The following is a 16,073-nucleotide window of genomic DNA, read 5'->3' on the forward strand; positions in this document are numbered from 1 at the left end:
TAGAATAAAGATAAAGTAGATCTTCCCAAACCCTATCCAGACCCTACCCAAATGTCCACTGTTGTATGAAATTCATACCCATTTTTGCATAAGATCAGTCCATTTTGTGACCTGCGATCTGGGACTGTCCCACGGAGATGGGGATAGATGTGAGGTAGGTGGATCTAAAACAATTAAGGGAAATGTGAATTAGCTTTTTGATAAGTGTCCATACTTAGGTGTTAACCAACTACTGTATTGCTACTCTATTTCCTCAGGCACTATTTGGCCCATGCTGCTATGGGAAACTGCAAACTCCTTGAAAATCAAAAAGGTCAGCTGGTTAGTTCCCACATGTCCCTACTTTCCAGGAGCAGTTCTAGGTTTTAAATATTTGTGGATATTTTCACCTAAAACTGTCCCAGTTGCCTAAATGTACAGTACATCTCTTTCTCTGTGCTGAAACACTTTCATTATGAATTATTTGGTCTTTAGAAGATCATATTTAAGAGAAATGTTTAAAATAATGATACATATCATATGTTCATTTGACATGTCTTGTTGGCAAGTTTAGCTCCTAAACACTACTGTCCTCCGAAACACTACTGTGTATGGCAGTGTTCCTGGAAATTATTTTAAAATGTTGCCAACTGTAAACCAACAGTAACAAAAATACATTTTTGTCAACCAAGTCAAAATCTGTTTGTTAGTACAGTGTGTTCTGGAAGCTGAAGTGATTCTTTGAAGTTGCACTTCTGCTGTCAGTGTTACAGATACTCAGTAGCTGCTCTGCACACCTGTTTTCCTGTCCTAAACCACATCATTTCCCTTCTTCTCTGACCCAGTACAAACTGCACCTTGTCTACATCACATAACCAGCAGAAGAAAAAGTTAATTCTATGCAGACAGTCTCAGGAAGAGCATTTACTAATGCTAAATGTATTCTAAGCCATTTACTTTTTAACAGTTTAGTTACCATACAAGTTACAACTTGTTCAAAGAAATGTATCACTCTTTCAATTAATTTATTGTCTTATTTTTCAGGCTAAATGGTACTGACAAGAATAAAGAAGGAATTAAGTGACAATTGTTACATTGTAAAGTAAAATATACTGTACATTGTGTGCGATACCTCATGGGAGGGAACATGGCCAGGAGGCTCTCAGGTAGCCGCTAACAAAACCAGGGGTGAAAACAACCATGATGTGAGACAGAGTTCTGCAGGGAGAAAGTCAAAAAGGCAGGTAGGTTAGACAAATGGGGAGGTGTGCAAGTGTGAGTGCTCACACAGAGAAGCCCCAAGATTCACCTATCCCATGAATACTATGGAGGCCATAGAGACATGAGCTGTGCATCCCTCCTGTGAACAAGCAGGTGATTGTTGCGGTTGTGTTTCATAAGGATTCTACTGTAATTGTTAACTATTTTGTTGCATATATAAGTGTGTGCTGATGTGGAGTAAGGCAAAAGATAATGTATATTTGAAAGTTACTTACTGCTACTAAGATAATGTGTTGGAAAGGAGAAAGAAAAAAGGTTGTTACTAAATACATTCAAATCATTGTTTGTTAACATTACAAGATTGTATGGCTCCCATTTATTTAAACACTGGTAACACAAGGATTACAACTTGCACAAATTTCATACTGAAAACACTAGGGGGTAAATGTATCAATGACCGGATTCTTCAACTCCGGCGAGATCTGCGTCTTCAGCGCTTAAATTTAAAGCGGCGCTGCCTGGTAAAGCGGCGCTGCCTTGTAAAGGGAAGTTTCCCTTTACAAGGCAGCGCCGCTTTAAATTTAAGCGCTGAAGACGCAGATCTCGCCGGAGTTGAAGAATCCGGTCATTGATACATTTACCCCTAGAGCTCTTCCCAAACATCTAAAGATCCATGCAACTCAGCATATACATGTAGCAACAGGCACAGTCTATACAGCAAAACACTTACCCACATCACTAATCCCTCAGGTTACACTCAGACTCCCACTCTATATACTGACCCTAAATACATCAAACCTACACCCATATTGTATCTAACACTTTGTACTCCAACATAGACTGCTGAATTTCATGCCACAGTTTGAACAGTGCATTGTTGGGCCCCTAAGTGAAACTCGGGTAGTATCCCATTGAGGTAGCCAATACCACCTGGACATATCCTCTTGGTACAGCAAAATAGTCCTCTTAATTCGAGACTTCTGTATTTTATGTACAAATAGAATATCAGCTTTTTTACTGGTTCGCAGAAGTGCTCTTGTGAATTTTTCAGTATGTATAGTTTTTCTAGATAACCACTCTCTTTTCTAACACCTACTGTGAACTTAAAAATTGATTAAACAACTTCCATTTCTGTATTGTTGTTTGTGAGGCATGTATAGGATCAGTAGCAAACAGGAAAGCAGGTCCTTCTATTGCATTTTGGAGGATTCGGGGTACCTCCAGGTAAGTTATTTAAAATCACATGAATATGTGACCCAATAAAGAGACTCGCATTGTTTTGAGTGAGGACTATCCTATTAGCAGAAGTGCCTTGACGTCCCTACTCCCATTCCATTCCTTTCTAAACTTCTTGAACAGCTTGTCTACAACCGTTTAACACACTTTCTAACTGTGACAGCATGCCACCGTGTCTGTTGTGTTGCTCGGGACCGTCTGGGCTTGCCTTGCCACCGTCCCCTTTCTTTCTCCCAAATGCACCCTCTATTCGCAGTAGGAGAGCCTTTTGCTACTGTCACCACTAGGCTCCTTAGCGGCAACTAGAACCGCGTCCTTCTGGGTAACTCTCGGTGCTAGTGTACCCCTGACCTCTTGCCTTCAGATTAGGGTTGCTGTGGATGGTTCCCTCTGGCCTATCATACTGGCCAGAGCTGCAGGGTAGTGGAGAGAGCGTTGGTACTGGAATGCTGGGTCCCAACCTCAGAACAAGCGAATATCGGATTAGAATAATCTAATCGGTAGGTCACAGAAATTACAGTAGGTAAGTAGTCGTCAACGCAGGGTCTTGAAGCAGCAATGTTTTATTAGCTCAAGTGTCCTAATAAGGACAATTAAACATGCCATTTTGTGGTACTAGCGATCTTTTCAAAAGTTACAGATGGTGTGATGGTAATGGTCAAACAGTGCTCATTTTTACACAATTTTGGACACAGCCTGGCAGGGGGTAAACCAGCTCCTTTTTCAAACCAGGCCCCCAAAAGTCTGAAATATTTCATTCAAAGACTAATATCAGGATGTGAGATGTTTTTTAAACTTGGATTTTAAATGCACTTTATGCTTAACAAAATTTACACTAATCTGTAATTTCCCACATCACGTGCTGTTTACATTGACCAGACAGGTTCTAACACACAGAACAAAAGACCACACAGGAAAGAACGGTAACGGCTCCCTTCTGTGCTTTCAGGCTAATAAGACGTGTTGGACACTCACACTTCAAAAGGCCTAATTTCGAAAGGATTTCCTCTCGAAATTACACATGCCTATAGCATACAAATGCCTATAGCATCAGAATTCAGTACATTTCTAATAAACAGTATAAAAAATCAGTACATTTCAAAAGCTCTGTTCTTGGCCCTTTAACTTTCTCTTTACATCTTCTCTTGGTGAACTCATCCGCTCCTTTGACCTCAAATATCACCTCTATGCCGATGACACTCTAATCTACCTTTTCTCCCCTGACCTCTCTTGTGTTCGAATGCCTCTCTGCCATCTCCACCTGGATGGGTAATCGCAACCAGAAGCTCAACATATCCAAAACTGAGCTTATCATCTGTTCACCACCTAGCATCACATCCCCCTCTTTGATGTCCCTTAATGTTGACGGTGTCCACCTGTCCCATTCCCCATGAACACTGCCTGGGGGCCCTCAATTTTTCTCCCCACATTCCCACTACCAATCCCTTGGCCATTCCTGTAGCCTCCACCTTCGCAAAATTGCCAAGATTTGCATTATTCTCTCCCTGGATGCCAGCAAGACCATCATCCAAGCTCTTGTAATCTCCTGCCTTGTTTGTTACAATCTTCTAACTAGCTTGCCTGACAAATGTTTGCCCCCCCCCCCCTGAAATCTGTGCTGAATGCGGCATTGTGACTATTCTTCCTCTTCCGACATTCCTCTTCCCCTATGCCTCTCTGCAAAACACTCCATTGGCTCCCTATTTTCTCCAGAATTCAATTCAAGTTTTTTACCCTCACTTATAAAGCCCTCTTTAATGCCTCCCCCCTCCTACATCTCCAACCTTGTCAAGAAATACTCCCTTATTTACTCAATACATTCTTTCAATGACCTTCACCTATCACCTCCTCACTCTCCCACCTTGCTCCCCACATTTGTATCCCTCTACCCCACCAAATCAGACTTAACCCAACCTTAAATCTTTCAAATACTCCCTCAAAACTCACTTTTCCACACTTGCCTAGCCAGCCCTATCCTGCAGATCTAATACTCCTTACAGATCCTGCAGATCTAATACTCCTAATACTCCTTACTGATTGATGCTCCTTAACAAAACCAAGTTGGTGATCTTTAAGCAGGTTAGACAGCATGGGTTGTAATTCAGTGGCCCCAATGTTGGCCATCATTTTGAAGTCTGTGTTAAGTAACATGATCATTCTGGAAGATGCCAGTTGTAGTGTGTCCTTGTGGCATTTAGGGATTAGAATTGTATGAGCTTTGCTAAAAGACGAGTAGTGTGGAGTATCTATGTAATTTTTAGTAAAGTTCCAATAAAATTGATGTTACATTATTTTATAAAATTTTATAATAGTCCCCTGAAAAACCATCTGATCTTCTGTATCACTAGTTCTATCTTTAAGCGTGTTTTACTGTGATGTATTTGATTCTACATTAGCTAGGACTCTATGAAACCTAGTTTGCAGTTCTTAAATTTTTAAAATCTATAAAGGCACATGATGATTTTTTAAATCTTTTGGGCAGTCACGGTAGCTGAAGTGTTGGCCACATTGATGGGATCTATATTCACTGGAAAAGGTGAATCATGGACGGTGAAGCGGGAGTAGATTTCCCAGTGTTTGCTTTACCCATTCTATTAGAAGATGAGTGTGACACTGTGGATGCAATGGGTTTGCCTAAAAATTTGGCCATAACACCAGTGGTGAGGAACTCTATAGTCAACCGTTAAATCTGCATATAATAGGTCACATGTACTCCCCATCCTAAATGTTATAAACTACATATCAAGAGAGAGAGGGAAGAAGATATAGTTATATGCTGAAAGGGAAGATACAGTAATACTCATATAAGGTCTAGCTAGATGTACAACTGTATAAAGGAAGTTTTAATAGAATATCATAAATAAAAGTTAAGGATTACAATCTTTGAAAATAGTGCAATACAATGAGATCAATTCTAATAGTCAGAATTAAGAAACTATAGATCCAATGTTATTCCAGGAGAACAATATGAGGTTAGTGACACTGAGCAAACATATTTCACTTTCTAATACAGGGAAGTTGATAGGAGTTATCATTTATCAAATGTTATTACAGTCAATCAAGTATTCTAAACTTGTTACGAAGAAATGTTCTTGGAGCACAAATTTAATAAGCAAATTCAATACAGATCACTGGAAATAGAATGTATGCTTTCAGACAAGTTATTTTCTTTGTATTACCACATAGCTCTACCAGATGGCAGTATTGGTCCAGAAGTATCAACAGAGGCCCTATTATTGCAATGCTAGTAGCAGGGCCTGATTAAGGGTTCTGGCCGCCCTAGGCTAATACGGCCGCAGCGCCCCCCCCCCCCCCCCTCCTCCGAATATATAGGTGTATAGGAACACTCCTGAATATGAATGTTCAGGTGTATTCTCCAGCATTCAAATTTAGGCAGATTGTGCCATTGTCTCTTACCTGTTCTTGCTCTTCTCTCTTGCAACTTTGTTATCCTCTCGCTGGCTTCTGAAAAGTTGGCGTCCTGTTTTGAAAATGCAAAAATGTATTATAATGCAAACCCTGAATGATTAGGCCCTTTAGTTAAAACAAAACACTCCATTATGGCCAGCTAAAAGTACCCCATTGGACAGGCATATATAAGCAATATCTGAATATTTGTTGTCAATCAAATACAAACCTCTACCAGCCCCATCTCACTAATATTTAGTATTCTAGTGATTGCTGAGACCACCCATGTGACCACCACACAATCATGAGATTCTGCCCCCCAAAGCTGCTGTATTTTTTAAATACCCCCTGCAGCCATTTTCCTTAACCACAACCCCCCCCCACAGCCATTTTCCTTAACCCCTGCTGCAGCCATTTTCTTTACCTCCCATCCTGCATCCATCCCCCTTGCAGCTATTTTCCTTACCTCCACTCTGCTAGCTAGCTATCCCCCCGTCACATCAAAACTCCCCCAGTCACATATATCAGCCCCCCTCCTCTGCCCTCCTTCATACATATCAACCTCTCTCCCTCCCTATAGATTTTCATGGCAGCCCCCCCCCCTCCCACCCTATAGATTTGTATGACAGTCCCCCTCTCCCTCCCTATACATATGCATGATAGTCCCCCTCTCCCTCCCTATACATATGCATGACAGTCCCCCCTCTCCCTCCCTATAGATATGCAGGGTAGTCCCCCCCCCTTCCTATAGATATGCAGGGTAGTTCCCCCCCCTCTCTATAGATATGCAGTGTAGTTCCCCCCCTCCCTATAGATATGCAGGGCAGTTCCCCCCCCTCCCTATAGATATGCAGGGCAGTCCCCCCCCCTATAGATATGCAGGGCAGTTCCCCCCCTCCCTATAGATATGCAGGGCAGTTCCCCCCCCTCCCTATAGATATGCAGGGCAGTTCTCCCCCCTCCCTATAGATATGCAGGGCAGTTCCCCCCCCTCCCTATAGATATGCAGGGCAGTTCCCCCCTTCAATTACCTGTAGTTGTGCCAGCGTCGCTCCTCTCCTCAGATCAGCAGATAGGAAGTGAAAACGTCCTGCTTCCTGTCTGCTGCACAGCAACAGGCAGCCTGGCGATTGGCTGTGTGTTGCTAACCACTGACCACCATTGCTTTTGATTATTGAGCCCTCCACCCCCCCGCGGCGACCCCCCCTCCCCCACCCCGAAAAAAAAAATGAATGAAGAAAAAAAAAAAAAAATGTAAAAAAAAAAAATTTTTTTTTTTTAAAAAAAAAAATACCCACAGGGCAGCGCCCCCCAGGACCCAGCGCCCCAGGCTGCAGCCTGGTCAGCCTAGTGGTTGATCAGGCCCTGGCTAGTAGGTTGAGTTGTTAAATAAATTTAAGTAGTATATGGATTGTAGATTTCACACCGATAGCTCATCTTCTTGCTGTATCAGATGCTACCAATAATAAGCATGCTCGAACCTTGTAATCCAAAATTATGGGTTTACAAGAGTATGTCATTATCTAGGCGCTCACACTCAGGGCCTGATTCATGAAGACATGCATACTGGGCGCAATGTGCGTTTGTTTCAGAACGCACATAATTTGGGCCTGTGCATGCCTGAATTCAACAAGGAACAGATCGAAAGATATGTCGTCAATGAATTTGTGTCTAGATCTGCTCAACTCTATTACACAGGACACGTCTAATACCTATGTGGAATATACATTCGCAAGAGAACGCACAGAAAAAAATAAATTCAGTTAATGTCACCTGTTAATAATAAAGGCATCAAAGTTAAAAGTTTTTTTTATTCCCCCCCATGAAATACATTAGGATGTTCTTAATGTCTACTGAGCATTAAATACATTTTTGCAAACACGTTATAGCATGTATACGCAACTGTCACCATGTCAGGCACCGCTCTCACACCATGCTAGGTGTTCGGAGCGGACGCCTGTCTACTCTGTCGGGTCCCTGTCCCGTTGCCTAGCAACGGGACGTACTTCCGGTTCGTGGCTGCACATGCACAGTGCGCGCATCCCGTTGCTAGGCAACGGGACGCTTTCTCTCTGTATGTTGGCAGTCAGGAGCACCTGACCGCTGCTGGCCCACTTAGGGCCAGTGCCCTACTATAAATAGCCCCTCCTTCCTCCTATTCAGTGCCAGAGTATTTGTTTCACATTTCTCCAGCATAGTATCCTGTTCCCATATACTAGTTACCTCTGGTGTTTGACCTCCGGCTTGTTCCTGACCATTCTCTGTCTCACGATTTGGCTCCTTCGCTTACTGGATACTGACCCTTAGCTTTCCTCCCGACCATTCCTCTGGATCAATCTTCTCTACCGCGCTATCGTTTGGCTAAAGACCAGGACCGTACGACTACTCCTGCAATCTCACGCTGCACTGTTAACTAGCTTGAAGGACCGCGACATGCGTGTCCCAGGCAGCCAAGCCCATACCTCCTTGCGGGGGTCCCTGGTGAATACCAGGGGTCCGTTATATTCCATGCCTTCCTGTCTAGTAGAGTCAATACCAGTCAGCGGCATCCCCAAGTCCGATCATGACACACCACTAGTGATCAGGACTTAGACTCGCCCTATAGCTTTAGCAAGAAATATGACTGAAAAACAAGTATCTGATAGATACCAAGGACTTGAAACAGACGATGTTGCGTGCATTCGTGATTGGCACGCTCTTACTGTATATTGACAACGGGCAAACACCCCTTCTGCGCTCCATTCCCTTACTGAAATTGCAGGCTGTACAACAAGGACGAGGAGGAGGAAAGGAGCACATTGGAGAGGTACAGGGTGCTGCAATCGCAGATCCTCTGCAGTTTTTGACTTGCACCTGTAACCATAAATATTTGCATAATTCAGGACTATATAACACTGAAGAGTAAGCCATGAAGCTGCTACATGGGATTCCCGCATTGGCTTTACACAGCCTCACAAGACCACAAAGGTGATTGGATTACTATAAGAATCACATCGAGATATATGTTCCATACATATAACCAGAAGGTTGTGACATGAACTTGGGTTTGATGCAATTTCATCATAGCTTCATTCTGCACTGTAGTTCCCAGGATTCATGGAGTTTGAGTATATGAACATCTGGAAAATTAAGGTACACCACGGATCACAGATAAACTAATAGCGCGATTACCCAATCAGAAATCAACACACAACTGGGAGCTCTATAAATTAACATCCACCAACATCGTAATCATCTCCCTTGAGAAAGTCTTCTAAGACGAAACGCGTTGGGACTCCGCCCCCATTTCCTCTATTGGCCAATAGTAACCAGCCGGAAGTGACCTCAGACGCGCCAGTCAGGACCAGAAGCGAGCGGCACGCGTTATGTGGACCGCTCACTCACCCTCACAGTAGTGGAATTGATCACCCACTGCTGTCTGGATTACCTGGAATATTACTCTGCACGCTGCAATCCATCAGCAGGACCGCTACGAGAGACTGACCTTATTACTCGCAGTCACGCAATCGCAAGTATTAGTCCCACCAATTGTGGGTTACATATTGAATCAATACCATCTCCTATTAGGCATATTATTTTCAGTACACCCTCCGTTATTGGAAGTTTGGACTATGTTGGAACACTAACTTTACACTCAATCGGCTGCACCACATACATTATTGTGGTTTTGGACTCTCTTTTTTTAGCATACTCAGATATATGCAAATTTAATTTTGGAACCCATCTACTGTTATTGTTTTTAGTGTGTGTTTTAATCCACCTTGGCTTATCCAGGGCAGTACCTGTACATGTATACATTGTTTTTATGCTGTTGTTTTTACCTTTGTAGTTCTAATATTTAGGGACAAATAAACAAAATATTTATTGATTTATGATAGAGGTTACCTATACATTTTATATAACAGAATCATTATTTTCATTTAGCCAGTGAGCGCATAGGAAATTCTTTGCAGGCTGTAGTAATTGTCCATTGCGTTTGAAGAGGAATTGAACACGATTGATTTTTGTGGCGTATGCTCCAGATCTGGGCATATGCAGAGTGATTCTGCGGATGATACGCAACAAAATTGACGTTTACAGCCTTTGATTAATTATGCCCTCAGTCTGCAGGTATAGTTTTCCAACTTGTGTAGTAAAATTTATTCTAGGAAAGGACTGATCTATCTCCTGATGGCCAGCAGATGGTACCTTTACACAAGTAGAACTCTTGATCACTTCTGTAGATTAAGTAAGTTTTTTTTCTCTTCTTATGGTCTTTTCTGATCTCTCACCAGAGGTTGGAAATTGTTAAGAGAAGGATTTGTGGATGAAATGAGAACCTTGTTTGAATTCTCTCTTAAGAGGTGCACATGTGCTATAGTGTTTTGTTTGTTATTTGACCAAAAGGTATAGCTGGAATATTGAGAGTCTATATAAGTCACTGATGCTCCTAAGGCATCTCTTAGTTGTAGCAGTAGATGAGCTCTGTGGGGGGAGGGGGGTGGCGACCAGGGCACTAGCACTTTAGTCTCAGGCCAGGCTTTATAATCGGAGTCGCCTCTCAGCAGGGCCATCTTAACAACATTATGGGCCCCCGGGCAAAGCAGTGCACCGGGGCCCCTAGATATAGATATATAGAGATACAGATATAGATATAGATATATAGAGATAGATAGATATACTTGCTCAGTGACCCTTGTAGGTTTTTTTTGCAGGTTTTTTTCTTTTGCAGGATTATTTATTCTCATTAAGAGCCATGCCTATGGGGCCCCCTTGCCCGTGGGGCCCCCGGGCAGCTGCCCATCGTGCCCAATGGAAAAGATGGCCCTGCCTCTCAGATAGGGCTTGTGGGAAGGGTCCTCCTCCACATAAAATAGGATACCCTAAGCTCTCTTCCAAGTGTGACTGTCGTAGTATACAGCAGCAAGAAACTCTACTACCCTAGGTGTCTCGTAATTTTCACTCCAAAAACATGCCTAGGGCAGTCATACGGGCCTCCAAAATTTTTGCCCAGATTCTGGTTTTAAAATGTGATTCGAGCTCATCTTTTCAGACGGTCATGTTGGGGCGGATATTAGTTAACTCTGATGGTCTGGAGGATCACAACTAAACGTGATAAGCCCCTGATGTATCATCATCACCATTTATTTATATAGCGCCACTGATTCTGCAGCGCTGTACAGAGAACTCATTCACATCAGTCCCTGCCCCATTGGAGCTTACAGTCTAAATTCTCTAATATACACATCCTTCTCCTGGCCCCCCTTCATCACCCTGTGGCTTGCTGCTTTTGCTCCCCCCCCTTCTCCCTTCACACTCTGCCATGCTGTCTGTGCTCCCCCTTCTCTCTGCCATGCTCCCTCCTTCTCTCTGCCATGCTCCCCTGTCACTTACCTTTTCTATCTGCTTGTTCCTTTTCTTGTCGGCGCTCCTCACTAAACGTCGGGCGTGATGACGTCACGCTCGACATTCAGTGCGAACAGAGCCAGCGCCACGGTCACGTGAGGTTCTTTTTTTTTAAATTAAAGTTTCTCGCTCCCCCCAACGAAGAGGGGAGTGATTCAGGGTCGGGGCCTACCGGGGGATAGCGCGGTCCCCCGGCGGGCCAGTCCGACCCTGGACAAAGCCCCTATCCTTCTTTCTCTCACCCCACCCTCATTTTTAAACTACTATCTACCCAACATTTGCCTCCACCATCCCTGATGCATTCTAAACCCTGCAGAAGTTTACTTACCTCTTTGCTGCGTCTTCTTGCTGGCTGCGTTTGGTTCCTCTCTATTGACAGCGCTATGACGTTATTAAATACTTGACGTCAGCGATGCTGCAGGTAGCCCCTCTGCCGGGAGCCGGGCACTTGGGGGGCTGGGACTGGAGCAAATGGCAGCAGCTGTGGAGTCCTGACATCTTGGGAGAGGAGGCAGGCATGCTGCCTACAAGTGGACCTGTTGCCACATCCTTGATTGCGCACAGAAGTCTCTCCCCACAACCACATCTCAGGCACAGCTGCTGCATAAAAACAATGCCCACTACCTCTCTTAATTCACTGTGGAAGCCCCTCCCCTAATAAATTTGTTTGGGCTCGGGGCTGGTGGGGCCTCACTCTGCTGTTGGGCCCCATATTGCTGTACTCTTTGTACCCCCCTGATGGTGGTCCTGGCTATCCTCGTTGTGTCAAATTTACTGTACTTAATAGTAGTGTACCATTTTGCATTTAAATACTTATTTTCAATAAATATTATCTTAAAATGCCTAGACAATAAGAACAGATTATGCACCAGAGCCTCCTTTATTGTGTAGTTGGTCAATACTGAATAATAGAGCATTTCAAATGGTCAAATCTTTAAAATATAACTTGGAAGTTAGATACACTGTGCTCCTATGCGATAGAAATTTTGGACATAGCCACAATGCAGTTTTATTGCATCTTAAATGCTGTAAATATTAATTTGTAAAAAAAATAAGAACAATTACGGAGAGCTGCACTAAACATACACAACAAAAGAAGTAGTAGAGATATGTCTGTCTCCTTATTCCATTCTACTTCGGCCACTTACATATTACAGGTGGTTAAGAGACAGTAGAATAAGATCATATGTCCCTTACACCAGCAGCACATTACCTGTCGCTCAAGCGCTGCAGCTGAGCCTGAGAACAGAGCACAGAACAGCGTCCAATCAGCTCTTGTCTTACATTACGCTTTATCCGCTCGGTAAAATGATCATTATACAAGCCGGCTGTTGATTGGCAGCTCGCTTCCGCGAGTTGGTAGTGAGTGTGAGCCCGCCAAAACATGACGGGGACCCGGGGAGAGAATAGGCCGGGAGTCCTGTGACATCAATCGCGGGTAGGAACAGTGCACTCTGAAGCATAAAGCTGCTTTATTGTACGGCGTAATGCAGCGTAGTGAGAACATCTACTGACCGATACATATTGCATTACTTTGGCTGTATTTATGCGTGTGCTGCCTATAACTGCTCTCTCCACTGGGAAAGTGAGGAGTTTGTGTGGGCGGACTGCACATGTTGTACAGGAAGGATGTCTGCTCTCCAATTACTGTATTAACTATCTCCGTATTAATACAGTCACTTTTTTTGTACTCATTATGGCCGATTAGACACTCAAAACCCAGCTGGGACAATTCTGCAAAAGTTGACTAGAGATTATATTCAGCCTTCCTTCATAATATCACGTCGATCTTGGAATAAAGAATAAAATTGAACCAGTAGTCATAATATATATATATATATATATATATATATATATATATATATATTCTTGAATATATACAAATGCCTGGCATTTTTTGGCTTGTATTATGACTTTTAAAAGGCTCTAACCACATATGGAAAATTTATAGATCAGCCTGATCCATTCACTCTCAAAACTCTGTTTTAAAACTCATAAGAAGTTCAACAGATCAGTAATATACATATATTATTACTATGAAACAAGGGTTACCTACAGCATAGCAAAGAATCAACAGGAAACTCATAATTTGTAGTAGCTCAACATGCTACACTGTAGCTAAGTATTACTTGATGGTCCTGCTGTGGTAGGAACAAATTGAAATTTTCTGTTTTATAATAATAATAAAAAAGTTACACTTGTTTATTGTGACATTCCCATAGTTTCAAGCTTGTGGCAGGGCACTGGTTTGTTGGAAGTTTGCAGCTGCATAATTACATACTGGCCATTGCTTGAAAACATATCAGTTACTAGGCATTTATATAGTAGATGCTTGTTAAATAAGTGAGAAAAGAAGAGTTTTGTGTAAAAGTGCACATTTTGGTGGTTTGATTAACTTGTCTTAAGTTTGTATATTGTATCCATATAGAGTTTTTTTTTTTTTTTTTGGGGGGGGGGGGGGTGTCATGATAGTGTGAACAGTTGCAGGACAAGTGGTATTTAAGGAAAAAATAGAATAAGCTTACGAGTTATAGTCATGAAACTGTATATTACAACTGGTGTCACTTGTTTTGTGGTTAATTGACCAATTCTTTAATCTTTTGCAGGGAACCCGGCTTGCACACTATGTCAGCAAAAATTCTGTTTGCTACCAAAAAAAGAGACATCTCAATGTTGTATAGTGCAAGTCGTGTTTCTGCTAATTCCACTTCTGAAACACCCCGAAGTGTCCATAATCCTTGTTATGATCAAGGCTGGCATCCTCCATCAAAGCGTCACAGATTAGTCAATGGTACTAAAGCCATGGAAGATATTTTTGGAGACGGTGAAGATTTTACAGCTGATGATTTGGAGGAAATTGATATTTTAGCTACGCAGGCATTTACACAGAAAACGGAGGCAGTAAATGCCCATAAAAATCAAGCCCAAGGCAATGTACTGTCAAGTAAACAATCAACATCTAATTTCCTGCAGCCACAAAGACCAGCACTACAGAGACAAGGAAGAGATCTATTGAGTATGTGTTTTTCTTACTATTTAATGTCACATCTGTATAAAGTGAAAAATAGCTACAATAGTTGCGACAGTGCTAGATTAACTGTACAATTGTGTAAATAAAACGCTAGCTTTAAAATGTTTTCCGAGCACCACATGCACCTTACTAGCTTGTGATGAAGCTATAGGCTGCAGATGCCTTCTAGATTTTTCAGTAAGTATACACTGTTCTAGCAGCTGCAACTTCACTACCAGGGATGTAGGTCCCCTCTCCCTAGGGAATCCAGCCCAGCGCTGAACAACCTGGGGTTGGTTAGTCATTATGGCAGGGGGACCCCTGCTGCGTGTCCCCCTGCTATAGTGTCTGCAATCCCGGCTGGTTTGCCTAGTGCTGGTTCCGTGAAAATAGGGGGGACCCCACGCAAAATTTTTCCCCTATTTTCATGGGAGCAGCAGTAGGCTGGCAGCACTAGGGATAAGACTGAATTAAGGGGCGATCCCACACTTTTTATAATTTTTTACCACTTTGATCTATTTTTTACTGTTTTGACAGCTGCCGGAGCTCCGGCAGCTGTATGACAGGCAGTGTAATGGTGATGGGTTTATACAACTCGCTGCTACAACACAGGAGAGTTGGCTAAACACGGGAGTGTTTACATCGCAGCAAAGCACCAGAGATGACCAGCGATTTTGAAGATCAGGGTAAAAATCGCAGCTTCATACATTTGAGAAATTTTTGACTAAAATCGCATTTGCTGCGATTTTAACACGCTGATAAAATTGGACCTTGATACATTTATCCCCAGATGTGAAAATGTTGTGCTGAGTAATCTGTATCATATTGGGAAAACGAAGGTTTGTTTTTTTCCCTAGCAGTTGACCGAGAAACTGAAACAGGAGACGCCGTCCTGTCACGTAACACTTGAGCTGTCATCTTGCTCACCAGGAGCTTCTTGCATCTCTTGAGATCTGGTTCAGTTGGAAACAAAGAGAAGACATAGCTCTTAAACCTAGGATCAAGCACAGTCGCCAAAATGTAGTGATCCGAGTTCAAGATTTTGATAACTCTTGGATCCTGGTGAAGCGAATAAAGTCCGACATACTTAGCGGAATGTTTCATATCCTCCTTAAGTTTCTCAAGCTGCTTTTCGAAAAAAATAATTAAGGGAATCGCTTGACTCAAGATAGCAGTGTCTGAACTCGCTTCACAGGTTACTACTTCAAATGGTTTCAGCACCTTGCACAACAGGGAAAGTATTCTCCACTGCACTTGAGTAAAATCATACCCCCTCCTTTCCCAATGTCATGGCTTGTGGAGTAAGCGTGGATGGCTTTTCACTGTTCCTCCATCCTCAGAAGCATATACAGGGTGGAATTCCACCTTGTTACTACCTCTTGCTTCAGTTGGTGGAAGGGCAAATTAAATTATAGCTGCTGCAATCTCCAACATGCTGTTGCCGAATGCCGGAAATGTCCAGGTATTTTACTGGCCACAGATAGCATCTCCACGCCCCTGTCATTTTTCAAAAAGCTCTGCACCACCAAGTTGATTGTGTGAGCAAAACAGGGAATGTGATGGCATTCACCCAGCTGTAATGCTCTCACAATATTGGTGGCGTTATCAGAAATGACATATTCTGAGGAGAGTCCAAGTGGGATAAGCCATGTTGCAATGACATCCCTTAGTTTTTGTAACAGATTGTCAGCTGTATTATTATTATTATTACCATTTATTTATATAGCGCCACTAATTCCGCTGTGCTGTACAGAGAACTCACATCAGTCCCTGCCCCATTGGGGCTTACAGTCTAAATTTCCTAACACACACACAGATGATGCCCAACTGCACT

General features: G+C 42.7%; 1 protein-coding gene across 1 annotated transcript in view; it reads left to right on the forward strand.

The window, feature by feature from the left end:
• Positions 1–12,561: 12,561 nt before the first annotated feature.
• Positions 12,562–16,073, forward strand: part of ATRIP (ATR interacting protein) — a 37,631-nt gene continuing 34,119 nt past the window's right edge. Inside the window, exons 1-2 of the mRNA XM_075183031.1 lie at positions 12,562–12,667; positions 13,836–14,245. Of these exons, the coding sequence (XP_075039132.1) occupies positions 13,855–14,245 (391 nt within the window). The 5' untranslated portion in view covers positions 12,562–12,667; positions 13,836–13,854. The remainder of the gene's footprint in view (positions 12,668–13,835; positions 14,246–16,073) is intronic.

The sequence above is a fragment of the Mixophyes fleayi genome, chromosome 8 (genome assembly GCF_038048845.1).
Source record: "Mixophyes fleayi isolate aMixFle1 chromosome 8, aMixFle1.hap1, whole genome shotgun sequence".
NCBI lineage: Eukaryota > Metazoa > Chordata > Amphibia > Anura > Limnodynastidae > Mixophyes > Mixophyes fleayi.